Source organism: Lissotriton helveticus, chromosome 8, assembly GCF_964261635.1.
Source record: "Lissotriton helveticus chromosome 8, aLisHel1.1, whole genome shotgun sequence".
Classification (NCBI taxonomy): Eukaryota; Metazoa; Chordata; class Amphibia; order Caudata; family Salamandridae; genus Lissotriton; species Lissotriton helveticus.
In genome coordinates this window covers 1152203498-1152230128 of record NC_136069.1, presented here as the reverse complement: position 1 = coordinate 1152230128, position 26631 = coordinate 1152203498, and the positions used below count along the sequence as shown (strand labels likewise).

Sequence of the window (26631 nt, the reverse complement as noted above, 5' to 3'; positions counted from 1 at the left end):
GAGACCATTGAAAGGGAGGTATAGGTATGCCCTCCTATACAGGAGAAACGAAATACCAATGAATGGGTGTAGGGTGAAGATACACAAGCCCTGAAGAAATTGCCGTGAGTTTTCTAATAGGCAATGAAACATGTCGGCATTTTAACACGAGCAGACTAGCAGCCTAGAATAAATCACAGAAGGCCAGCTAGTATTAGCTCATTTTTAACGCAGTGGGGTTCTATCTTGCTATACACAAATCTGGGTGTATATGCAGGCACTGGTACCCTAGCACCTTCACCTACTCTTATTCTTTTTCTTTGACACTTCACAATTTCTGTTCGAGTGGTGTACGCTGATGATGAGATCCTAGGCGGCAGGCGAGTACCTTCCTGCAGAGCCTCCACGGTGATACTCCCGTGAGGCGACACCACTCTTTTCCTCACGTTTTTCTTATCTTGATCCTCATCTTACTGCTGTGTTTAAACCCCCCCTACCTGTGCTTTTCTCACTAGATGTGGGTGGCAGGTGAGGTAGAGATTGGTAGAGTTAGATGGGCAATCAATGTTCTCTGTTTTAAAGAGTCAGAAAGTGGTGCACCTGGTCTAGAAACATTAGCCTGTAGAGATGGCAATGTCCCCATCCTAATGGAGATATAGGAGGGCCTAGTCAAGGATAATCACATCACCATAAGTAACAGGTCTAGCATTGTGACATAATCACTGCAATGGAGCACAAGAGCCACGGTGAACGGAATACCTTGATCATGTTCCCAACAGCAAGATGCGGGGTGCAGATGAGCGATGCGTCTATGTCGAGCCCGCAGTTGAGGTGATGCATCGATTTTTCTCCTTGCAGTGGTGACGATGCATCGGTTCCAAACACAAAGCACTGGTCCGAAATATGTTGGTTTCAAAGTGTGATGCACCAGGTTTCTCCACACAGTGGAGGCGATGTGTCAATCTCTCCACACTGCTGCAGCGGTGATGCTCGGTTCCGATGTGTCAGGCTCTCAAGGTGATGCATTGGTTCCGAGAGCATTGCACCAATTCTACTCCCACAACAGGGTTGATGCACCGGTGCTGGTACACGCAGACTGGAGATGTGTTGATTTCTCTAATGCAAGTATCTGGGTCCTCTTCCAGCGAACCAGATGTAGGGACTTTGATAGCCCTGATTCTCAAGCAACAGGAGGAAAGCCAACAAGCCCTTGAAGATCACTTCAGTTGCAAGGCAGAGTTAAGCTCTCCCTTAGCAGGGTCAGGGAGCACCAGGCAACAGGGTAGCACAGGAGAAAAGTAGGTCTTCCAGATCAGCCGTCCAGCAGAGTGTCAGTCCTTGATTCAGCATAGCAGTTCTTCAAACCGAACCCAGTTACAGGTCCGGAAGTATCTGATTTGGTGGCGTCAGAGACCCACTACTTATACCCAGTTGTCCCTTTGAAGTAGGGGTGACTTCAAAGAAGGGTCTTTGAAGTGCACAGAAGTCCATTCTCCCTAACTCTGGCTCCAGACTCACTACAGTACAGCAGTGGCTCCTCTGCAATGGTGGAGGAGCGTCTCCCCTCTGGCACTGAGCCAGCAGCTGGAAAAAACCGCAATATTTTATTATTGTTTTATTTTTCAGCTGCTGGTTTAGCCAGCATGTTAGGGAGGGGAGGGGCCAGACCATAGCAAGTGGAGTGATGTGCACTGCTAAGTGTGCATGTCGGTTTGGACGGCCGTTTTAAGCGCAGTTAGGTTTCTCCAGCCCAGCTATATTGTACAGCCAGGTTGGAGAAGTAGCACAGACTCCCTGTGCTTCAGCGAGCTTTAAACCAGCCCGCTTAGGCCAATTCCGGTGATGCTTTCATGCTTGGTAATAGCAAGAGAGGAGCGCGATGATTTGATGGGGAGTCTCTGATGCTGCCCCAGGGACTGCTGGGAGCAGGAAGGAGAGGAATACCGAGGCACAAGACCTCTGGCAACACCAGGTACATTTTATTTATTTACTATTTTTAACAAACCGAGCCTTCACCCGTACCTCGTCCACCCACCTCACCACTTTTTGCTTGTGTCGGCTGCCACTGCTACAGTGGGGTAATTAACCGTTTGTGTGGTGACAGGACACTGCCTATTCAGGTATGTCAGCTCTTCCTTCCCAACCTGCCCAGGATAGACCATCAGTATGCAGATGGGTCCTCAGATACACCTAACTTCCCTTTATTTGTGGCTGTCTAGAGTGGATACACAAAGTGTAACTGTCACCCATCGCAGATGTGTATTGCAGACAGGCTGCATGTACACAGAGCTGGAAGGGTAGAGAAATGTTCACTTTCTAAAAGTGGCATGTCTAAAATAGTAATGTCTAATCCAACTTTACCAGTAAAGAGGATTTGCCATTCCAAAAGTATAAAACTTGGCACAGCTGGCAGATTACAGGGGTATAGTATTGGCCCCTGTCCACACCATGGAAGCTCAACTGGAAGCTGAAATACATCATTATGGTCATGCAGCAGGAGGGATTGAGATGGGGTCTTTTGCTGCATCTGAGTAGGGGCATTGCTATTGACTTGGGGAGGGTGGGGTGTAGTCTGGATACACTGTGCATGTTCTTCTGTTCTAGTTGTTCACTGGATTTTCCATTACACTGTTCTGTATATGTATGTGGGCCGGCTTGACCTTGATATGCGTCAAAAACGCGATAACATTTATTGTGAGAAAAAAAACATGGCACAGCTTAAAAGTGTATTAAGGCATTCTCAAAGTTAACCTATGAGATAAGTAGCCATCACAGTATTGAAAAACTAATTTTGGTGTTTTTAGCTTCCAGAACGTGCACAATTTAAAAGCACATGTCCCACCTGTTACTTACACAGCACCCTGCTACCTAGGGCCTAACTTAGTGGTGACATGTGTAATAAAATGGAACTTTAAGGCTTGGCAAAGGGTTTCAAATGCCAATTTGAATTGGCAGTGAAACTGCACACACAGGCTCTGCAGTGGCAGGCCTGAGACATGTTTAAAGGGCTACTTGTGTGGGTGGCACAATCAGTGCTGTAGGCCCACTTGTAGCATTTAACTTATATGCCCTGTGTATATGGTATACCACTTTACAAGGGAATTACAAGTAAATGATATTTGCCAATTGTGTATAAACCAATGTTATCATGTTTAGGGTAGATGAAACATGCACTTTACCACTGGTCAGCAGTAGTAAAATGCTCAGAGTTCCAAGAGCAACAAAAAAATCAGCAAAAAGAGGAGGTAAGTAGGCAAAAGGTTTGGGGGAAGACCACTCTAAGGATGACAGGTCTAACAGCAAGGCATTGCAGGAATGGACTCCGTCAATGTTGCTAATCCTCTATATTAAGATTTGTTATGCATTGACCAAGAGGCATCCCCCAGAAGGACTGAGGGCCCTTTCCCACATGACCAATGCTCCTAACACTGCTTTGGCAAACAGAGTGACTTTTCTTGATATCTGTCAGACCGTGGCGTGGGAGTCAGTGCATTCACAAACCATTACTGGTTTGAAAGGTAGGTCAACAAGAAGGGCTCTTTGACTGTTAGGTCAGCGACAAACTGGGGGTCTGCATACTTGTACCTCTGATTATATTATTATTGGGCTCCGCACCCAAGGGTGCCGACTGAGTCAAGAAATAAATGGACTAACTCGCAGGTGTGACGCTTCTATGCTGATCCATCATCACTTTGGGACGGAGCGAAGTCGGTGTGGAGTTTAACAACTCCACCTACCAGCGTTCAGGAGTAGTGCTTTTCAAATCTTCTGGATCAAGTTTGGTGCCTGGGGATATTCTGAAGGGGAGTAATCTGTGATTAGATAGAATATCCACCAGAAAGAGTGTTACTTAAGGTTAGTAACTTGCTGTTCACATCATACGTACAGATACACATACATTCATACATAAGCACACACACCCAAATAATGATACCAGGACTAGTGAGTGGCAGGTGGGAGACTTACGAAAGCCCAGGAAGTAGCTGGAGGCTAACCTTGACATGGGTCAGCAAATAAGAGGAGGACCTTTCCAAATTCCTCATAGTGTGTAGTGAGTTCAGTAGGACCTGCTGATCCCACCCACTCTATGACAAGTTTGGAAAGAGTGGTGTATGAGGCGTCAATGATATATAGCTAGCCCTGGCATCTCAGTGGTTAAAACTCCAGTGCCCAAGGCTGACTGTCAATGACACGGCCCCTCGTCATGACAGGGAAGATCCTCTGGATCTATGAGATTTTCAGCCCCCACAAACCTTGGCTCAGCTGCCAAGTGCCTGCACATGTAACGCTCCTAGCTGACTGACCCTGACATGGTGAGTGTCTGTCAGGCTGTACTTTGCTCAGCCTGACCAGACACGCACCATTCTTTGGAAAAGGGAGGGGGAGAAGCCCTGACGGCCGTACTGTTGGGACGCCACTGGTTAGGAGTAGATTTTCAAACCCCTTACTAACAAAATTAAAATGGCATGCAGTGACCAGAACTAGGATGTTGTAAAATATAGAAATGCCATATGCATGCACACGTGCAACGTGAGGTATACAAAAATCATAGGGAGGTGACCATAAATTTCTACAAAGAAAGCCTCCACTCTAAAAGAGTGCAAAACTCCTGCTTTTTATCGGACTCTCCCCCACATATTTCTGGGTGGCATGCTTCATCGTCAAGCCCTCACCCGGTACGGGCTCAATTCCATTTATGGGAAGAGCATTTAGTTTGGTAGTCTGCAGGTTTTAGACGAGGGTACTTGAAAAAAAGAGGGGATTAGAAAAGTCTAAGGTTGCAAAATTAATCTTTAATGGTGACAAACAGCCTTGGCATTGTTAAATCAGGCAATGGGGTGTATGGTAAAGTTTAATGACCATCTCACTCCCTGGTCAACATGTGTCAGCTGGTATTGTCGGAAGATCTTTCAGTTTTTGTCAGCAACAACCAAGTACCACACAGGTTATTAGGTATAGATCACTTTTAATTAGAAATGAATGTGAGAAAGTGCTACACGCTCATATCACGTATGCACTTACACGTATACCAAAAGTGTCTTGTTTTGTACCTCCAGCCTAATGTAGGGGGTTGAAACTATATATACTATATAAACTAAAAATAGAGAAGACCAAATGTAAGGCGCTGGAAAGATGTTGGATGAGGAACTATGCGTCTGACTCCAAAATTGCTTATAAGAGGGCTAAAAAAAAAATACCATAATCTTTGCAAGGCTGAACGTGCGGAGTATGCATCGGCAATCATTTTTGGTGCTCTGAGTTGCTCCAAAACACTATTTAACATGGTCAAGGAGCTCCCAGGCTCCAAAACTCAATCTAGGCCCCCTTCGCTAAATATTCGGTAATGTAAAGATCTGGCTAATTTCTTTCTCTAGAAAGTAGAGAAAATATACTCTGAAATAGAGAGATTGCAGCTTAATATTCCAACTCCATTGCAAATTGATAATTTCCCCCAATCAGAATCCACACTGTTTTTAATTGACAATACCTACCTTGATCATGATAGGGTGCCTTCTGTACCCACAAACGAACTGGATACATGACCTCTATTAGACATGGATTCTTTTAAACGTCTTTTAGACAGTGTTAAATCAGGTTCTCCCAGGGACCCTCTTCCCTATCTCTGTGCTCAAGCAGCTTGAGCTGCCATCATTGCCGGTAATTAAGGACCTCCTGAATGCGTCATTACAGGAAGCAATAGTTCCACCAGAGTGGAAGCATGCTGTGGTGCTCCCCCGTCTGAAGAAGGCTAACGCGGACCCTGATTTGCCCTCCAATTTCCGGCCTATTTCTCGGTTAACTGCTTTTTCTAAGATTTTAGAGAACCACATTTACTCCATCCCAATTGGGCTTTAGAGCCGGCTTTTCAACTGAAACAACTCTCTTCGGAGTCACGGAAAGACTGCGTCGACACCTAGATTCTGGAGATACGGTGGCTCTTTTATTGCTTGATTTAAGCGCAGCATTCGACACGGTGTCTCACACCGTGTTAGTGAAACCCTTAAGATCATTGGGCATTTGTGGTTCAGCTCTCAATTGGCTTATTTCATTTCTTGCCAATCGGACCTTCCAAGTCTTGTCTCCCAACAGCCAGTTCCGATACCCTTCTTCACCCTATGGGGTGCCTCAGGGCTCCATTCTCAGCCCTCTGTTATTCAATCTATATGTCAGACCTTTGGCTGATGTTGCTGAAGAAGCTGGGCTGTCCATGTTCTCTAATGCAGACAACACCCAGATTATTTTCTCTCTTTCAGTGGAGAGGGCGGCCGAGAATTCCCCCCCTCCAGTTGGGCTTGGGTAAAATTGCCTCTTGGATGCAGGCTAATTACCTCAAGCTCAACGGAGAGAAGAAGAGGTCTTGGTTTTAGGGAAAAACAAGGATCTCTGAGGCCCCCAGCACTGGCCTAGTAAGATGGGTGCTCTTCCTCAGCCCTCCTGCCAAGTTCCTCACTTGGGTGTCATCATTGATGATTCACTAACCATGCAACATCAAGCTGTTAAGGTAGCTATCACATGTTTTACCATCTTGAAATGGATAAAAAAGATTATTTGGATGCTGCCGGAGCATACCCAGAGAACAGTAGTCCAGGCGCTTGTCACCTCTAGACTGGACTACGGTAACATTCTTTATCTGGGGACCAATAAGGAGGTGACTCGTATGCTGCAGATGGTTCAAAACTCTGCTGCAAGATTGCTTTGCCTGGTTCCTAGAGCGATCTCTGTTTCCGGTCACCTGCAGGACCTTCACTGGCTCAGGGTAGAGAACCGAATTAAGTTCAAAGCCCTGAGCTATATGATCAAAATAGGTGCAGCCCCTCCCCCCCCCCAGTATCTGCAGTCCGTGGTTTATCCCTATGTGGTAAATAAATAATTAATTACCGGTTCTATTTTTGACTGGATACAATATAAACAGATAGCTCAATAAATAAGAGTCAAGATACGAGGTAGCTGAAGTTGACAGGCTTTAATTAAGCATAAAAGGACAGGAACAGGACAGCCTGTACGGGAATGGGATGGCAGGGGCCCGGCAGCTGCCGGGGGCAGGATCTGGGAATCGGCTAGCAAACTTTAATAACAGTGCACAATATATATAGTTAAACAAAATACATTGCATTCAATACAGTAGGCGTAGCAGTAGGCGGAGTTTGTAGCAGTCGCGAAAGATAAGGCATAAAGTGGGTGTAACAAGAGGTGTGTACAGGGCGTATACATAGTCATGTGATGTAAACGTAACAGAATATGTCATAAACGGGGCGGAAACATGGAGGGGGCTACCTGAGCAGCTGGGACCTCTAACCTAGTGGTGCGCGCAAACTGGCAATGACGTGTTATCTAGGGAGAACTGGGGGCTATGACTTCTGCGCTAGAAGAGGAGACTAAAGTCTGGAGTGTCAGAGCGACATGTACCCAGGGCCTATCTGGTATCTGATGTTTAGAGTACATGTTGATAGAATCCAAAAGTTATCAGGGCAAAGGCTAACAGACATTAAGACTGGTGCATGCATAATTCTACATGTAGTGTGTGTGCGAGGAATATTCTATGAATATTAATACAGTATTTCTCTTACATGGAGACATAAAGGCTAGACCATGACGGAAACTATTGATGCGATTCAGTAGCTTAGGAATGCAGAGAAGGAGGGCTGGACTGATAACTAGAAACATAACATATTCTTGGCAGACTGGGAGGCAGAGCCAGGCCGAGCCGGGCACTGCGTGGCATGAAAGTAAGTGAAGGGTCAGGGATACAGGTGGGGGCTGTATCACTCCTCGGAGAGGGTTCAGGAAACAGGAGCTGAATCTGAGTCCGGGCCCTTTTGAGGCCTAGAAACGGGGATAATTCAATGAATTAACGTGCACACTGTGAAAACGTGGCAACGTAGCTTTACATAGGCCTGATATTCGTTGTATTCACGATAACTGGAAACTGGCATACTAGAGATGGACACAACTGTAATTGCGTCTTTAATCGATCAGAGGGGAATACATGCATATCGATCATGCACATATAACATAAGATGGGGAACACGTAGGCACATATAACATGGCAAAATTTACTTTTCCACATTCCCTCCTTGTGCCCTACGTTTCCATCAGGATACATCAATATTCATGATACCATCTATTATTTCATAAAGCATCATTTGCTCGTCTCGAATTGTCTTGGAACGGGACTTAGGACTAGGAATACAAGAGGTAGCACACATGCCGCAAATCGCAGGGCCACATTGTATACAGAGGCAGCAACTGAATATGATCATTACTGCAATACCTAGGAATGACAATACTTTCCATCCCCAGGCAGATATGATACTCCAGAGCCAACCGGACCATGTCCAGGTGCCTGGATTCTGGTGTAACTGATGGGCAATTTTATGAAGTCTGGTTATAGCTGAATAAACAGACGGCGCGTTATTAGGAATGAAAATGCAGCAACTAGATCCGATGACTCTACATGCTCCTCCTCTATCGGCCAGTATGACGTCAAGAACGAGACGATTTTGGAGCACGACAAATCTCATAGCAGATTGCTCTTCAGTTAAGTTACCTAGAGCAGAAGTAGTCTCATTCACTACTGCTTCAAGGGTTCTGGTTAGTCTACGTATTAACTTACTATTCTGGACAGGTCCTATAAAGAAGAAGAAAACTTTATTAAAGTCTTGATACTGTTCTAGAGTAGTTTCAGTTTGATCGACAATTGGGGACTCGATCTCCCTTCTATGTCTGACGTGTACTAGATGTGTGTTTCTGTGATAATCAGATGGGGCTAGAAAAACTGGTGGCAGTAGGAAGGCAATGTAACATGTTCCATCCCACTCGAGGGGCAGACGAACATATGCGGTCTGACCACAAACAAAATAAGAATGACGTGAGGCTTTAAAAATAGATTTCCCACTGTCACTATACTCGACAGTAGTAGTACAATCACTATGTCCTACATGTGCGGAACCATTATTTCGGACACATAATTCGCCTTTTACTGGTAGTACTGAAATAGCAGGTAAGTCTGGAGTAGTATCAGACTGAACATTCAGGACCATAAAATTCGAAGAATAATTACCTAAATTATAAACTTCATTTTCTAGATCTAACCCTGTTCTATGGGAGAGACCTTGCTTGTCTGGAAAACATGTTCTATTCAGAAGGGACATATCATTTGAAGATGACGTTAACGTGGACCATGCTCCACACGAACCATTATGTGAAAACGGATAAGGAAAGAGTGGCAGAACTCCCTTCGGTGTCTGGAAAGGGGGGAGTCGACCACACACCCAACAATTAGTGGCATTGCTGGTCTGGTGTGAATAGTGTAACATTCTAATGAATGTATTATTTCTCATAGCAAGACGATAGGATAACTCGTGAGGAGGCAGATCACTAAATGTGTGCTCTACTGTGGCATTAGAAAACTTATTTACATGAGAAATTGGAAAACATAAATGCAATGCATAACTTGTGCAGGTAACCATCAAACTTAGAAACAATAGAAAACTTAGAAAAACGATACATCTGATAGAGTTTTGACTAACTCTCTCACTATGGGGGTCTATCTCATACATGTCAGATACCTGTCTAACCGTTTCACCCGAGGGGGACTTAGACAATTAAACTGGCTGACTTATTTTACTAGACCGGAGTTTTAACTTATACTCCTGTTGCGGAGTTTTCTCTAACAGAGGAACTTTCAGTTCGGGATTCAAATCAATGTCTGGTTTAGAGTCTGGCTTCAGGCAGTCTTTAGAAATGGAACAGTCTTTAGAAATGTCCTTTATAAACGTCTTTTTCCGGACTCCATGGAATTTCTTGATATGCGACAGATGGACCCATCCCTTGCGGCCTTCCAACTTCACGGCCGTGCGGGTGGTCAGGAGGACTAGTCGTGGCTCCTTCCAACGGGGCTCCAGCGGACTTGAACGATCAAAGTTCCTGACCAGTACTAGGTCACCTGGAATGACCTCATGCGGTTTCACTTCAGTATTGTCTGGAAATGCGGCGGCAACCTGTGAACGACAAGAGTGTAGGGCAGACATCAAGGAAGCTAGGTAATCTGTCAACATATTACTGGAAACATCTGTAATACTGCGGGGTCTAGGTGTACCCCACATGTTTGGGGGGCGGCCGAATACGACCTCATAAGGGGACAGACCTGATCTGGAATGTGCGACCATGCGCATAAAGAATAAAGCAACTGGCAGGGCAACTAGCCAGTCTACACCTTTCTCCTTACATGTCTTGGCAATACGGATTTTCAGGGTCTGATTATGTCTCTCTACGAGACCGGCTGCTTCAGGATGGCGCACACAATGGAACTTCCACTGGTACCCTAACAAAAGGGAAACATGTTTCATGAGTTCAGATGAGAATGGCTGGCCGTTATCAGAATACACGACCCTAGGGAGTCCATAACGGGGGAAGAATTCACGAACCAGCTGCTTGGCAGTGGTCGCGGCTGTGTAATCTGGAACTGGATATGCTTCTGTCCACCTGGACAAAGCGCATACAACTACAAGGACATACTTGAAACCTCGACATCGCTCCATCTGAATATAATCCATCTGGAGGACTTCAAAAGGGTGGTCAGGGGGTTGGAATCCACCTTGTTCCACCGGGACACTTTTACCTGGATTGAACTGGCAACATATCATACAGGTACGGACTTTCTGCTTGGCTGCAGCTCGTAAGTGTTTGTTGAACCAAAGGTTCTGTATACTGTCTAACATGGCTGTTTCTCCTAGATGTGCTGGACTATGTGCGGTATTGATAATGACTTGAACCATAGAGTCGGGGAGAAACCATGTGGCTTTTCCCTTCGTCACCCATCCCTGATCTGTCTGGACCCCTCCTTGTTCGGACCATTTCTTGATTTCCTCGGGAGTGGCATGTAACTGTATGTCTATGACATCTTGTGTAGGGTCCTTAACTGTCATACAAGTAGTCTGTTCTGGAATGCATGTCTGTGTCTTGTTAACTGGAATGTCTGGGGTCTGAGCTGTAAGCTTGGCTGTTCGATCTGCTAGATCATTACCTTGGGAAATGATGTCAGTAACTTTCGTATGTGCCTTGCACTTCATGATAGCGATAGCTGTCGGTAAATGTATTGCATCTAACAGAGCTTGAATGAGGAGACCATGCTGAATCTTGGTTCCATGAGAAGTCATGAAACCTCTCTCCTGCCAGAGTACTCCAAAGTCGTGTACAACTCCGAATGCGTAACGTGAATCTGTATATATGTTCACTTTCAGGTTCTTGGCACGTATGCAGGCTTGGGTCAGAGCAACTAGCTCTGCTGCTTGAGCAGACAGGGTGTCAATACGGTGTGTTTCAATAACTTCGGTTTCAGTAGTTACTGCATACGCGGCTACTAGTTCTCCTGTACTAGTTCTCATACATGAACCGTCCACATAAAGTGTCAGGTCGGGATTAGGTAATGCAATGTCTGTCAGGTCTTGTCTTGGCTTGGTCATAGTGTTAACAACTTCCACACAGTCATGTGTGGCAGGATTTGAAGTAACTGACGGTAACAGTGTAGCAGGATTTAAAACGTTGCAGCGTCTGATTTCTATGTGTGGCTGGAACAGTGTCAGTTCATAACCTGTTAAACGTGCAATGGTCAAGTGCTGAGTCTGTGTTCGGTTTAAAAGAACTTCCACGGAATGTGGAACTTGTACTGTCAGGGAGTGTCCTAATACTATGGAATCACTTTGTCTGATAGCTAGAGCTGTAGCTGCAACTGACTTGAGGCACGCAGGCAGAGCCTGGGCTACTGGATCTAGTGTGCTCGAAAAATAAGCACAGGGCTTGTACTGTCCGGCTTGATCTTGTGTGAGAACAGATAATGCAGTACCATTACGTTCTGTGACAAAAAGTGTAAAAGGCTTACTGTAGTTCGGTGTTGCTAGAACAGGTGCTTGGCATAAAGCTTTCTTTAATTCATTAAAACTAAGTGTATGTTCAGATGTCCAAGGGAGGACAGTCGATACGGCTGCCTCCTGTGTCGTTAACTGTATCAGTGGCTTGGCTAGAAATGCATACTGAGGAATCCATTGTCTGCAGTAAGAAGTGAGGCCGATAAAAGCACGTACCTCCTTTTGTGTCTTGGGCTGTTGAAGACTCGCTATTAACTGGATACGGTCTGGTGTCAACTGCCTACCCCACTTGGACAGTAAGTGGCCTAAGTAGATCACTTGCTGGACACAGAATTGAAGCTTCGAAGGGGACACCTTGTGCCCCATCTCGGCCAGGAAATACAGGACTGCAAGTGACGCTCGCTCGCAATCAAGTTCAGAACGGGCTGTGATCAGTAGATCATCGACATACTGGAGCAGGGCAGTGTCAGCTGGCATGTGAATATTGTCTAGTTGTCTTTTAAGTGCTTGACTGTAAATACTAGGACTTTCTGTGAAACCTTGAGGAGCTCGTGTGAATTTATAGCTCCTTCCATTTAAACAAAAACCGAATAGGTACTGGCTGTCTGGATGAATGGGAACACTGAAAAATGCATTCTTGAGGTCTATTACAGTAAAAAATGTAGCTTCAGAATCAATGGCTGTTAATAGGGAAGAAATATCTGGGACTACTAGATACTGGGGTATGATACATTTATTAAGCTCTCGAAGGTCAATCACTAATCGATATACTGGAGGTGCATTTGGATCAGTACGTTTCATGACTGGAATGATAGGAGAATTACATACATTGGAGTCAGTTTCTACAATCACTCCTTGAGCAATGAGCTCATCAATAATTTTGGATAAGGCTGCTACAGCCTCAGGTGGCAATCTGTACTGTCTGATTCGTGGCAAGACTATACCTTGCTTGAGAGTCACACGATGGGGTGTGATTTGCATAAAACCTACATCAGTTGGACCTTGCGCCCATAAATGCTGCGGTACATTTGACAATCTTGGATCAAAATCACGTAATACATAGTGACCTTTAAAGTCCCTTAAGAACAATCGGATTCCTTCTGGGGAACAGCAAATTACTGCACCTAATTCTTTCAGTGTTTTAATACCTAACAAATTTTCTGGACATGATTTCGTAAGTAATAAATCAGTAGTTCGGGACAATGGACCAACTTCTAGAGTAACTGGCTTTGAAATCTCGTTTACAATAGGCTTTCCTGAAAATCCAAGGGAAACATTTTTAGAGCCTGAGAGCGGAGCCCCTGGAACCTCGTCATGACTGATAGTAGTCCTACTTGCCCCTGTATCAATCAGAAACTTTCTGTCTTTCCCTAATACTTGACTGTGTACATAGGGACCCTCTTGATCTACAGGTATCTCGATGAGAGGCAAGCCTACCTCCCTCTCTAGGCTGTTTCATGAATACGGTTGATACTCTGGATACTCTGTCTGGGCATACTGGTACATCTGCTGTGTAACATGCTGTGTTGCAGCGATAGGCTGCGGTGCTGGAGCTGTCTGTTGTGCATTCTGTGGTGGCTGAGAAGTCTGCGAAACTTGTTCTTGTCTAGGCGGACGTGGTCTTTCTTTAGTTTTACCAGTTGCTATGTTATGTTTCAGAACTGCACACTCGTTTATAAAATGACCTGGCTGTTTACAATAATTGCATGTCCCTTTAACGGGAGCTGTAGGATGACTGGCTTGATTCGGACCCCTCTTCTGACTGTCTTGTGGAACAGATTGTGCAACTAGTACTTTCATTTTCGTGTCTTTCATACGTCTTCTTTCGTGTTCTTGCTCTTCCCTGATTCTGTTCTGGTGATACTGGAGCATCTGTAACATTTGTGACGGGGTACTAGCTTGCCAACTACTTTCGACTTTCAAAACTCGATTTTTAACTTGTGGACTTGAATTCTCGACTAGTTTAGTAACAAAAAGATGAGGGTATGACTCGCTACCTGTCTTTAAACCACTGTTGATAATGAAACATTTTTCAAATCTAGAATAAAAATCACTAGTGTCTTCATCCTGTTTCTGTTTACATGCTGAGATTGCATCCCAATCTTCCTTTTTCGTGGCTAGTAACCTTGGCAAAACTTGTATCAATAACTCGGGCAATTCTTTACATTTATCCCCAAGACCGGTACCTGGTACTCGTATTTTATCTTCAGCTTCTAGAGCTGTCCAATCAATCTTTTTCTCTCCCACCTCCCATTCTTTTTCCTTGAGTTTTTCATATACCCCTGCGGGCAACAGGACCTTTAACATTTTAATAATATCTGGATACGTGTATTCTCCCATACGGAGTATGTCTTTTAATTCTCGATGGAACCCTGCTGGATCCTTGTCGTGACAGGGAATTAATTTCTTCATCTCTAAGAGTTCCATCTTTGTGATAGGGGTGTAAACAAATACTCGTTGCATTTCACCACCCGCTGTCCTAACTGGGTGTACTTCTCGTAACGGATGCTGTCTATCTATGTAAAATGGTTTACTCTCTGGAGGTGAGACTTGAACAAAATGCGGATTCAGAAACGTTCTATATTTGTGGCGCTGTTCTAGAATGACGCTAATTAAATCAGTACCTAAACCTTTCCATTTATACTGGAGTAACTCGTTCAGAACATCATGTAACGGACCTGGATCAGAATGCTGACCCTCATACAGTGTAATGAGGTGCTGGATCATATACATACCCACCAGTCGCTGCTCGGCTGGGGGCAGTTTCAGAAACATTTGTGCCACTATTTCATCTGGAAAAGTGGTAGAATCAGTAACCCATCGGACTGCTGATCGGGCTAGTTCTTGTTCATGCATAGTACTAAGTTCACTATAACCGATTCGTGATTTCAGGATGTGATCGGTAGCTTGAAATACTTGTTCAAGAGAACCTTGTTCTGGTGCTGGAGGAGGGAAAACTTTCTTATGTTCTAGGCGTGAATGTCGGTAGGGAAGTCTAGATCTACCTACATACGCTATTCTGGCGGTATTCTCGTCTTCTACTTCTTCAGTATCAGTGTTGTCTTCTTTCTCGCTTACTTGTGCTGTTTTACGATTGTCGTGTAACCTTATTATTTCCTTACGAATTTTCTTGTACATACTCTCTATACTACTGAGTGTCTTGTGTCTACCCTCGGCTATATTATCACTCCACCTTGTCAGAACTTTCATTTCGGTCGGATCTTTAGTCGGACAATCTTGTTCCCTTATTAAACAATTGATTAAAAATTTTAATAGCATGAGCTGAGTCTCAGCTTTCCTTAGAGACATGATTTCGCCAATACTTTCTGGATCGTCTCCTGTACGGATGAAACGATATATTCTGTCTAGATCTTCTTTCATATTCGGTAGGGTGTCCAAATACTCGGTCACCCGTCTTACACGCAATGAATATATAACCATATTATCATCGCCTGGGACTGGATCATAATGGCATTCGGTAAGAGCTCGTCTGATATCTGCAACGGACTGATGTTTGGGCGTACGCTGTAACGCACGTTCATGTAACTCGACTAATGTTACACGTTTGTGTGGCGGCGGGGTACCAGGAGGACCTCCCCCCGCGGCCCCTAAACTGGAATCGTCAACTGATACTCTTCGTGCTGGCAGAGTGACCGATGTAGCGGGAACTTGTATTATGGGCTGGACCGGGGGTACCGTAACAGGTGCTGTAACAGGTGCCCCGGTGGCTGGAAGAACAGGAATTACATTATTTACAGGAGCTGGCGGAGCAGGATTTGCATATTCTGGGACTGTGTCGTCCAAATAGGACGAGAGAAAAATATCAGCTGCGGTCGGTTTGTGACGTAGCTTAATCGGAACTAATGGCGGCGGAAAATTACATGGTGCTTCCGGGGTTGCTTTCGGCAAGCCCTCAGCAAGAAGAGGATACATACCCTTAATGAGGGCATTTCTCTGTCTGTCTGACTGTTCGGCTTTAACTCGTTCACCTATTTCGATCAATTCCCTTTCTTGGGCTCTTTCTGAGGATTCTCTACTTAGCTCTGACTTTCTGATTTCTTTCTCTGTTCTTTTATGAGATTCTTTGCGCCATAACTCGATGGCATCTTTCTGGGACTGTCTGGATTTCTTTTTCCATAATGCTTCTTCTACTCGCATGATGCACTCGGCATCCCACGTACCTGATACAGGCCATCTATATTTCTCTTCTAATTCCTTGGTGTACTCTACCCATAAATCTAGATATAATATGGCACTTATGCCATGTTTATGATACATAAAATGACCTGGACTGTCCCTAGGCGGGACAGGAACTGCTTCCTCGAGCAGACCTTTTCTAGTTTTTAACTGACGTAACTTCGAGAACAGAGACATAACTAGGCTAGAGTCTGGACACAGTACAATACACGATAAACACAATAATAACTTTAAGAAAACAAATCACTCATACCACGACATTGAAAACACATGAAATAACATTTAAAATAACAGTTCGGACAGAATACTACCTGAAATACTGAGAACAGAACACATGAATTTCTCGAGAACAGAACTTACTGGACTGACTAGATGCACTGCTAAAACAGTACAAAACTTACCGGTCTCATAAAGAGACACGTCAGGACCCGCATCCACCTAGGTGAACACTTCGTGTTGGATCTGTGTACCCAAACCCACGGACCAGAGACAAATTAATTGACCCTGTCTAGATACTACCCCAGCAACGGTACTCACCGGGCAGCAAGAACGGAAGGCCTCGGACTGGACTGGACTGCTACGACGACGGACGGACGAACTTCGGACTTCAGTTACAGGTGGGCCTCCGGATACCTCGGACCTTGGACTCTCGGCTTGGGCTCTGGTCGGGACTCGCCGCGTTCCTCCACCGCCTCGTCTGGACGCTGGACCGCAACCTCCGTCTCCTCCGTGGGCCTGAGGGATACTTGAAGCAGAAATATCTGCACGTGCACGGTATGGTTCCGTCACGGCTGCAGAGGATCAGGGGGCCTGCGTGGCTTCTCCGGCGCGTGGGGAAAGGGCAAGTCCCTATTCGGGCGCCATTATGTGGTAAATAAATAATTAATTACCGGTTCTATTTTTGACTGGATACAATATAAACAGATAGCTCAATAAATAAGAGTCAAGATACGAGGTAGCTGAAGTTGACAGGCTTTAATTAAGCATAAAAGGACAGGAACAGGACAGCCTGTACGGGAATGGGATGGCAGGGGCCCGGCAGCTGCCGGGGGCAGGATCTGGGAATCGGCTAGCAAACTTTAATAACAGTGCACAATATATATAGTTAAACAAAATACATTGCATTCAATACAGTAGGCGTAGCAGTAGGCGGAGTTTGTAGCAGTCGCGAAAGATAAGGCATAAAGTGGGTGTAACAAGAGGTGTGTACAGGGCGTATACATAGTCATGTGATGTAAACGTAACAGAATATGTCATAAACGGGGCGGAAACATGGAGGGGGCTACCTGAGCAGCTGGGACCTCTAACCTGGTGGTGCGCGCAAACTGGCAATGACGTGTTATCTAGGGAGAACTGGGGGCTATGACTTCTGCGCTAGAAGAGGAGACTAAAGTCTGGAGTGTCAGAGCGACATGTACCCAGGGCCTATCTGGTATCTGATGTTTAGAGTACATGTTGATAGAATCCAAAAGTTATCAGGGCAAAGGCTAACAGACATTAAGACTGGTGCATGCATAATTCTACATGTAGTGTGTGTGCGAGGAATATTCTATGAATATTAATACAGTATTTCTCTTACATGGAGACATAAAGGCTAGACCATGACGGAAACTATTGATGCGATTCAGTAGCTTAGGAATGCAGAGAAGGAGGGCTGGACTGATAACTAGAAACATAACATATTCTTGGCAGACTGGGAGGCAGAGCCAGGCCGAGCCGGGCACTGCGTGGCATGAAAGTAAGTGAAGGGTCAGGGATACAGGTGGGGGCTGTATCACTCCTCGGAGAGGGTTCAGGAAACAGGAGCTGAATCTGAGTCCGGGCCCTTTTGAGGCCTAGAAACGGGGATAATTCAATGAATTAACGTGCACACTGTGAAAACGTGGCAACGTAGCTTTACATAGGCCTGATATTCGTTGTATTCACGATAACTGGAAACTGGCATACTAGAGATGGACACAACTGTAATTGCGTCTTTAATCGATCAGAGGGGAATACATGCATATCGATCATGCACATATAACATAAGATGGGGAACACGTAGGCACATATAACATGGCAAAATTTACTTTTCCACACCTACGTGCCTTCTCGTTGTCTTCGCTCATCCACCCAGGGAAATTTTCTGTGCCCAGAGTCAGACTATTCCGGATGGGCGGCCGATCGTTCGCATATCTTGGTCCCCCCTTATCGAACTCTCTCCCTACCTCAATTCGAAATGAAACGGTGTATGTCCAATTCCGCGAATCCTTAAAAACTTGGCTTTTTAACCAATAATATTTAAGCTGGTATCTGTTCCTTGGTCTGGTTCGGTGCTGGGAAACCCTTTTTGGGTAGCTGTTGCGCCTTATAAATTAAATTAATAATAATAATATATACTGGTACCTGTAAAAAAAAAAAAGAGATAGTTATCAAGGTACCTTGATTGTGTACACGGTGCCCTCATCAATGTGATGGAGATAAATATTCGTAGCCATGCCTTGTGTGGTGGATTATATGAAATCATTTGAACACATATGACACAATTAGTGTTGTAGAAAGCCGTTTATCACTTGTTCAACACCTCTTGAACTCGTAAACATCCCAGAAACATGCACATCCATTGCAAACATGTGGACATTGTTCAGAAAAGTCTTTTGGATGCATTGATGCAATAAATGATATTGCTGTAATAGTTTATTTTAGAGACAGACAGACTAGTAATCATACTCTCATCAGTAGAAAGACACTCATTTTTAGAGAACCAACGGGCCCCTGGCAAGATACTCCTAGTGTCACACACTGTAAAAAGAGAGTATCCACATCACTGTGGGGAAGTGTGGCTCAATGGTTAGAGGGGCAGACCCTGATGCAGAGGTCTAGCCCGGGACCAGAGTTCAATTCCCCGCCTCGGCGGGTCTTGGGCTCAAAAATTCCACGGACCTGATAATTCTCGCCTCGGTGCCTATTCCAATCATGGAGTCCCACTCTGCAACTCTGGGCAATAGCTTGCTTAATCTCCACAACGGCCCCCACAACGCTAAGGATGCCTGGCTTCACCTTGGGGGTGCCCAGGAGTGGACACCTCACAGGGAAAGCCAGGATGGGTTCCACAGCGGTATTCGTACAAGCGCCTTGAGACCCTTGCGTGTGAGTAGTGCGCTATACAAGTATCAATTTACATTTACATTACATCACTCATCAGTACCCTACCACAAATTCAGACTAAGAGCTGAGTTGCCTAAAAGAAGAGGCACACTTACTTCATCATAGGATCAACCCAGCCTAGCACCTAATTTAGGTCCAATGACTCCTGAATGTTGGGAGTTTGAATGCCGGAGTTCCCTTTTTCATGTTGGAGCTACATGTGATGGCGCTGCGTGGTGTGCAACCTGTACGTGATAGCCATACGGGAACAGGAAAGATTATGTTAAATTATTTTGAGGACAAGGCATCCCAGAGAATACATGCAGATAGTGAAAGAATATTTACATTTGTTTTGTGTATACCATAGTTTACACATGTAAATCCTGAAACGGTTGTATGATGGAACAACGACCACTTGAACAGCTACAGTCTAAACAACTACTCCTTAACCACTACGTATTCTAAACCACTAAAGTTTTAACAACAACTGTTTTTTACAACTACTATGCCTTTACCATGATTGCCTTTATCCCATTAATGTATCTATTTTACAGGAAAGCATAAACCTATATATATATATATATAGAGTGTGTGTGTGTGTGTGTGTGTGTGTGTGTGTGTGTGTGTGTGTGTGTGTGTGTGTGTGTGTGTGTGTGTGTGTGTGTGTGTGTGTGTGTGTGTGTGTGTGTGTGTGTGTGTGTGTGTGTGTGTGTGTGTGTGTGTGTGTGTGTGTGTGTGTGTGTGTGTGTGTGTGTGTGTGTGTGTGTGTGTGTGTGTGTGTGTGTGTGTGTGTGTGTGTGATGGGTGTGTGTAATGGGTGTGTGTAATGGGTGTGTGTGTGTGTAATGGGTGTGTGTGTGTGTGTAATGGGTGTGGGTGTGTGTGTGTGTAATGGATGTGGGTGTGTGATGGGTGTGTATGTACCTGCAAAACACTTACATTTCATGGTAAATGCATGCATGCTAAAGACATGCTTTTTTAAATTAATCTAGGTAAGTATTAACACTATATATATATACACATACACACACACCCCTATACTATACTATACTCCTATACTTAATGTTATAAAATCCCTTTCCACCCAAAAACCTACACCCACCCCAACCCTTACAAACTTCCTTTCCACCCAAACTCCTATACCCACTCTAAACCCTATGAATTCCCTTTCCACCCCAAAACCCACACCCACCCTCAACCCTAAAAATACCCTTGCAATCTCAAAAACCTATACCTACCCAAACCCTAAAATTACCCTTGAAATCCCAAAAACGCACACCCACCCTAAAATTACCCTTGCCACCCCAAAACCCATACCCACCCTTAACCCTAAAAATACGCTTGCCACCCAAAAATCCATACCCACCCTAAAATTACCCTTGCCACCCAAAAACCCAAGCCCATCCAAAACGTAAAAAAATACCCTTGCCACCAAAAACCCATACCCACCCTAAATCCTAAAATTACCCTTTCCACCCAAAAACCACATTCACCCTTAACCCTAAAAATACCCTTGCCACCCAAAAACCCGTACCCACCCTAAACCCTAAAATTACCCTTGCTACCCAAAAATCCATGCCCACCCAAAACTTAAAAAGTACTCTTGACACCCAAAAACCCATACGCACCCTAAACCCCAAAATTACCCCTGCCACCCAAAAACCCATACCCACCCAAAGCCCTAAAAATACCCTTGCAACCCAAAAACCCACATCCACCCTAAACCCTTAAAAATACACTTGCAACCATATATATATATATATATATATATATATATATATATATATATATATATATATATATATATATATATATATATATACCTACTTACCTTTAATACTTACCAAAATACTTACATTTTAATGTCATTTTTTTTACTATGTATTTTTTATACAGCTGTCATATACAATCTAAGAGTGCCATCTACTGGCCTTATGAGGTAATTTTAAACTTAAAAATATTATAGGTTGTTGGCCTTGGTAGTTGTAAATGCATTAGTGGTTAACACCTTCGACGCTCATGACGAGCTGAGCTCGTCATGAACCACGGCGCTCTGGTGCTCATGACGAGCTCAGCTCGTCATGGCCTGTGGAACGCTCAGGTGCGGGGAGAATTCCCCTGCTGTGCTGAGCGTTCCACAGGAGTCAATACACCTGTGACGAGCTCAGCTCGTTATGAGCACCAGAGCGCTGTAGCTCATGACGAGCTGAGCTCGTCATGAGCATGGGGGCGCTGTGCGCGCACCCCTCCCCCCAGCACAGCAGGGGAATAACCCCGCAGCGAAGGGGTTAAAAGACTCGTGATTCAGGCTCAGGTCGTTGTTAAGGAGTCATGGTTCAGGTGCTTCGTTGTCAAGGAGTCATTGTAAAGGCCATTTCCCTCCTGAAACTGGTCCTGGGTTGCTTGTGTTCCGGCTGAGGGAGGACCTGGTCTGGCCAGGAAGTTCGCTCTGGACGTTTTCTATTGGAGAAGAGTCAAGACTGTTTTGCATATAGCTGGGTCCAAACTGAAGAGTTATAATGTGAAAAATAACAATGGGCTGGGCTGCAGCCCAGAGTGATTCTCAATAGCTGAGATTAATTCAAGCTTTCCATCCACCACTTAATTTTGTATACTTCAGAGTATGAGCAGATGAACATTTTGAATGGCTCTTTAATTGGGCTGATTGAAAGGTACTGTAGGTGTACATTTATGTCTATTTTTAAATAAATGGAATGTTTTTGGAAAATATGAGGTTGGTAAAACACAACAGCTGCCTCTTGGCCGGACCGGAAAAAAAAAAAGCACACAAAAATCATTTATGCCTATTTTGAAGTTTTGTATTAGTCATTTAAAAATGTGTGTACATTCATTCAATGGTTCTTCGTAATTGGTACCAATAGTTGTATCCACTTGACTATCTATTCTAACGCTGAGATAAGATGCTGCTCTTACTATATGGCAGCCATTCTTCTGTTCTTTATAGTTGATCACCATCTATGTTTTATCAACAGTCGATCTGAACTCATATCCACATTGTTCTGCAATTATCTGAATAGTTTTCATAGCCTGTATCACACTCTTAGAGTAAACTGCCACATCGTCCGCAGAAGCAGAGATCTGGAGATGAACTCTATTTAGTATTACTGGTATTATGTAGTGTAAACTAATTATTAATTAAATATAGGGTAGCATATAGATAGAAAATAAAAGTGGTGATATTAGACATCTCTTTCACATGCCCCTACTGATATTTATGTTTTGCAATGTCGTTCCCATTGTGACTATCTTGGCATCGGGTGTAGTGTATAATGTCTGTAAGCGGTTCATGAATTTTCTGGGAAAATGCATTCAATCCATAGTTGCCCATAAAAATACCCAAGACACCAGATAAAACAATTTTACAGCATCTAATAGTACCATGCCAGTAATTTCCGATTTTTATATTATGAATTTTGTATGATTCAAGTTTTTTAGTAATTTTTAACTTGCTCTATATGTGACACAAAATAATTTTTCATTAAATAGAACCATACGTGTTTCGATATCCCTTTAATTTCTGCTCCCATTACTTCTGGTTTGATGTATGTGAGTGGATGTGGAGTGTTTATTAATCTATGTACCCAAAGGGAATTATACTTTTGACATTGAGTCATGCGCGGTGCCTTGTCCTTTTTGGTTTCGTCGGGCCCCTCTCACTGTATTTCAAATGTATTGCTTTCAGCACAGATGTTCTATATGGGTTTTTGTTTCTGTTCTGTTGTCTGTTGAAATCTCAAATATGGTTCTGCTGGCAGGTTGCCTGCAACTGTCCTTGATCTTCTGAGATGCTGGTATTATCGCTGTGTTACAACATTGCATCTTAATTTTGCATATTTTTTTATATAATGATATAGCGCTTACTCAACCCGAAGGTATCAGAGCACTTTACATGAGCGCCAGTTGCATTACAGACGTACACATTCGTTTTTAGGTAGGGGAGATTAAGGGCCTCATTACGATGTCGGTCAGAAAGGCTCCAAAACGGCATTTGAATTTTTCTCACCCATGTTTCAGACCAACTCAGAAACATTTCCGACAGACCGATTACGATATAAGGTAACCGTTCGGTCTTTCCGACTGGCATTTCGAGACTCCGAGACAGTCGGTGCCAAATTGTACAGGTCTACTGACCGCGTTTCCGACAGACATATTACGATGTCGGATTCGGACAGCATTTCCGAATTGGTCTGTCTGACACGAAACGGCTGTCAGAAACTGGCTTTCGGGGCCCTTAGCAGGACCCCCCTTTCACCCGGAGGCCTCCTGTTGGAACCCATAGGGGTACCCATGGGACCCATCTTTACAACCATGCACAGTGTGGCAGGCACCATGGGGTGCCTGCAACAGGGTGAAAGGTTTTCTGCAACCACCCCATTTTTCAATGGGAGCCTATGTTGGTCAGAACACAGGCTCCCATTGAATTCAATGGGAGTCCGACCAATCAATGGGGCCTGTAACGATTGCGGTTTTTCCACATCCTCCGGGCCGGCGGAAGCCACCGCCGGCCTGGAGGATGCGGAAAAACTGCCGCGGACCCACCAAAGACCCACCGCCACATTAGGATGGCTGGTGGGTCCTGGTTTCCGTCCGCAGCTTTTCCGCTGCGGTTGGCTTACAACCGCGGCGGAAAAGCTCTAATATGGTGGCGGTGTCTCTCAGACACCGCCAGCCATATTAGGATGGGCTTTAAAAAATGCTTTTCCGCGGCGGGTTTTCCGCCGTGGAAAAGCATGTGGAACTTCACTGCGGGGGCCCGTTGCTGGCCCCCTGGGTGAAGGGGGCTGGGGGGTGCACATGGGGGGTACCTATGGTACCCCCCTGCATTTTGTATGCAGAAATCGGCAGGCACCGCACGGTGCCTGCCGCTTTCTGCATACAAATGCAATGTATGCATTTTTACCATTGCGGCGGGTTCAGCTTGAAGCCACACCCGCCGCAATGGTAAAAATAGAGGATGTGACCGCCAGGGTGGCGGTCACATCCTAATTGGACAGGAGGGAACTCCGCAGGCCATGCGGAGGTTCCCTCCTCCTCTATGGTCGATAATAATGGGCCCCAATGTTCGGAAACTTTGTAATTGGTCAGGTGGACTCTTCAAACCTGAGTCGGTCGGAACCGATTCTGACAAGGAGTCGGTTGAAATGCTTTATGACCGACACCGTAATGAGGCCCCAAGTGATTTGCCCAAAATCACAGGATGTTTGAGCCTCCCGCCAGACTCAAACCTGGTTCTCCAGCTCCAAAGGCTGGCCCTCAAGCCGTTAAACCACACGATTCCCCTAATTTAACTTGCTATGGGCATAACTGGTTGGTCCATGTTACTACTAGATTCTGCTTTGTGAAATAGATGTTCCAGTACAGACACAGAATTGGATGTTTTTATTTACTACTATTGACAGATATTCAGAGAGACAGTTAACTACTCCATTTCGGGTTGTGCTTTGTTCTGGCCGTCCGCATATTCACACATATGCACTTGATATATGTTAAAGGCATTTGACTTTTTATAATTTCTGAGTTTTTCATGATTATACCCTTCCCACAATGTTATTCCATCATTAATTGATCACAGTTATATATTTGACTATCTGATGTAGCCTTCAGCATTGTAGGTTGGATAAAAAGTCGGAGTGAATACATAATTAGGAAGACATACATTCTTCCAGATGTATTGTGACTCTGCCAGCCAAGGCAAGCCTTTCCATAGTGCTCGCCTCAATGATTGATTCACTGCAGTCTGTCTCTATGATATGAGTCGAGGTGTGAAGCAGATGCCCAGCGTCACAAAATATCTCTAAATTAAAATTCTGGCATGGCGAATTACTGGGGTGAGGACTACTGCCCAACCACTAGAATGAATACCCTTTGTGTTCCATTTGACTAGAGTATTGTGTAAAGTTATTATGTGTGATGGCAAGGATGTTGAGGCTGTCTTGCATGGTGCTGGGATGTTGGTTATCTTGGCATACACAGATGGTCTGTGACTGCGGTTAACAGTCTCTGACAGAGGGTAAAATGATAAGTGTCTATTTTTCAGTCAAGAGAGATTCATAACGCTCGTTTTGCCTGAATGGAATACATCTTTGAGAGGAGGAAACAGTAGTAAGGTATCTTAATAGTATATTCTTAAAGATCTCTACCTATAATACTAATCTGAATAACTGAACAATTTGAACCGAAGTGGGAAGAGGTGTTTTTGTTTCCCAGCAATAATCCCAGGTTAATTATGTTGGTTTTAGGGAGTGAGCTGTATATTGATCTAATCAAACTGGAGATATTTACTGGGCATGTCTCTATATGCCTACTTGGGCCGTCAAGCCCTCTTAGTTTCTGAAACACAGCGTGTGTGACTTGGGTTTAATTTTCTTACCACTTATCAGATTGTTCCAAAGTGTAGTAACCTGTACGATGTGATATTTCTAAGATAAATATACAGAAACTAAATCGTAATATGGTCTTTAACAACACAGTAGCGTAAAAGATCTTTGCCAGATTATTACATGGTTTAACAATGATATATATTTTTTTTTTTTTACAGAAAATATTTTCAGAACCTGGAAGTCTTCCAATGGCGACAATCAACAAACTACGAGAGACGTCCCGGTCTACCCTCCTTGCCCAGGATAGCTTCCCGGGCTGATCTCGGCCATAGTTTCTCAATAACCGCACATTCCTCCAATGAATAATTGCACTGACTGATCTTGCGTCCATGACTGGTAGCAAGTACTTGACCAACTCCTACTGACTTTTGAGTGCTGTAAATTATTTTTACTTACTGTAGTTCATTTCCACCGAAATTTAAGCTGTTCATCCTACCTAGAACCAGAGATTATGAATTGTAAATTAATAAGAGTTGTCTCAAACACTTCGTCAGTTTGGATTATTTTCTTACTGATTACTTAGAATATGAAATTAAAGGAAGCTCGACTACGATCTACTGTGATATTTTCAATAAATTATTTATAAAAGTATTCTTGGAGTTAGATTTGCTGTGCTTATTTAGCGTTCAGTGTGTGGATCTGCCCAACCTTTACAGCATTGTATCCTCTGTTCTCAATGTGAATACAATTACCTTTTCCTCTTCATTCCAGAGACTACTGTACAGCATTAATACGTTTTCACAAACTATGGGACTTTTCTAATGACCGACCAGCAAGTCCCCTTTTTTTCACCTTCCTCTCATGATGTTGGGTCTAATGGCTTTATAACCAAACGCATCAACTGCAGGGGAGTGGAGAAGTGTGGCTCACTGGTTAGAGGAGGCAGACCTGGAAGCAGAGGTCAGCCCGGGACCAGGGTTCAATTCCCGGCTCGGCGGGGTCTTGAGTCCTAAAATGTCCATGGACTCGACAATTCTCGCTCCGGTGCCTACTCGATTCATGGGTTCACACTCTGCGACTCTGGGCAATAGCTTACTTAATCTCCACAACGGCCCCTCGCG

General features: G+C 44.3%; 1 protein-coding gene across 1 annotated transcript in view; it reads left to right on the top strand.

Annotated features, from left to right (window-relative positions):
• GRTP1 (growth hormone regulated TBC protein 1) overlaps positions 1–26159 on the top strand; it is a 492188-nt gene extending 466029 nt beyond the window's left edge. Inside the window, exon 8 of the mRNA XM_078658051.1 lies at positions 25729–26159. Coding sequence (XP_078514177.1) covers positions 25729–25830 — 102 coding nt within the window. The 3' untranslated portion in view covers positions 25831–26159. The remainder of the gene's footprint in view (positions 1–25728) is intronic.
• The last annotated feature ends 472 nt before the right edge of the window (positions 26160–26631 follow it).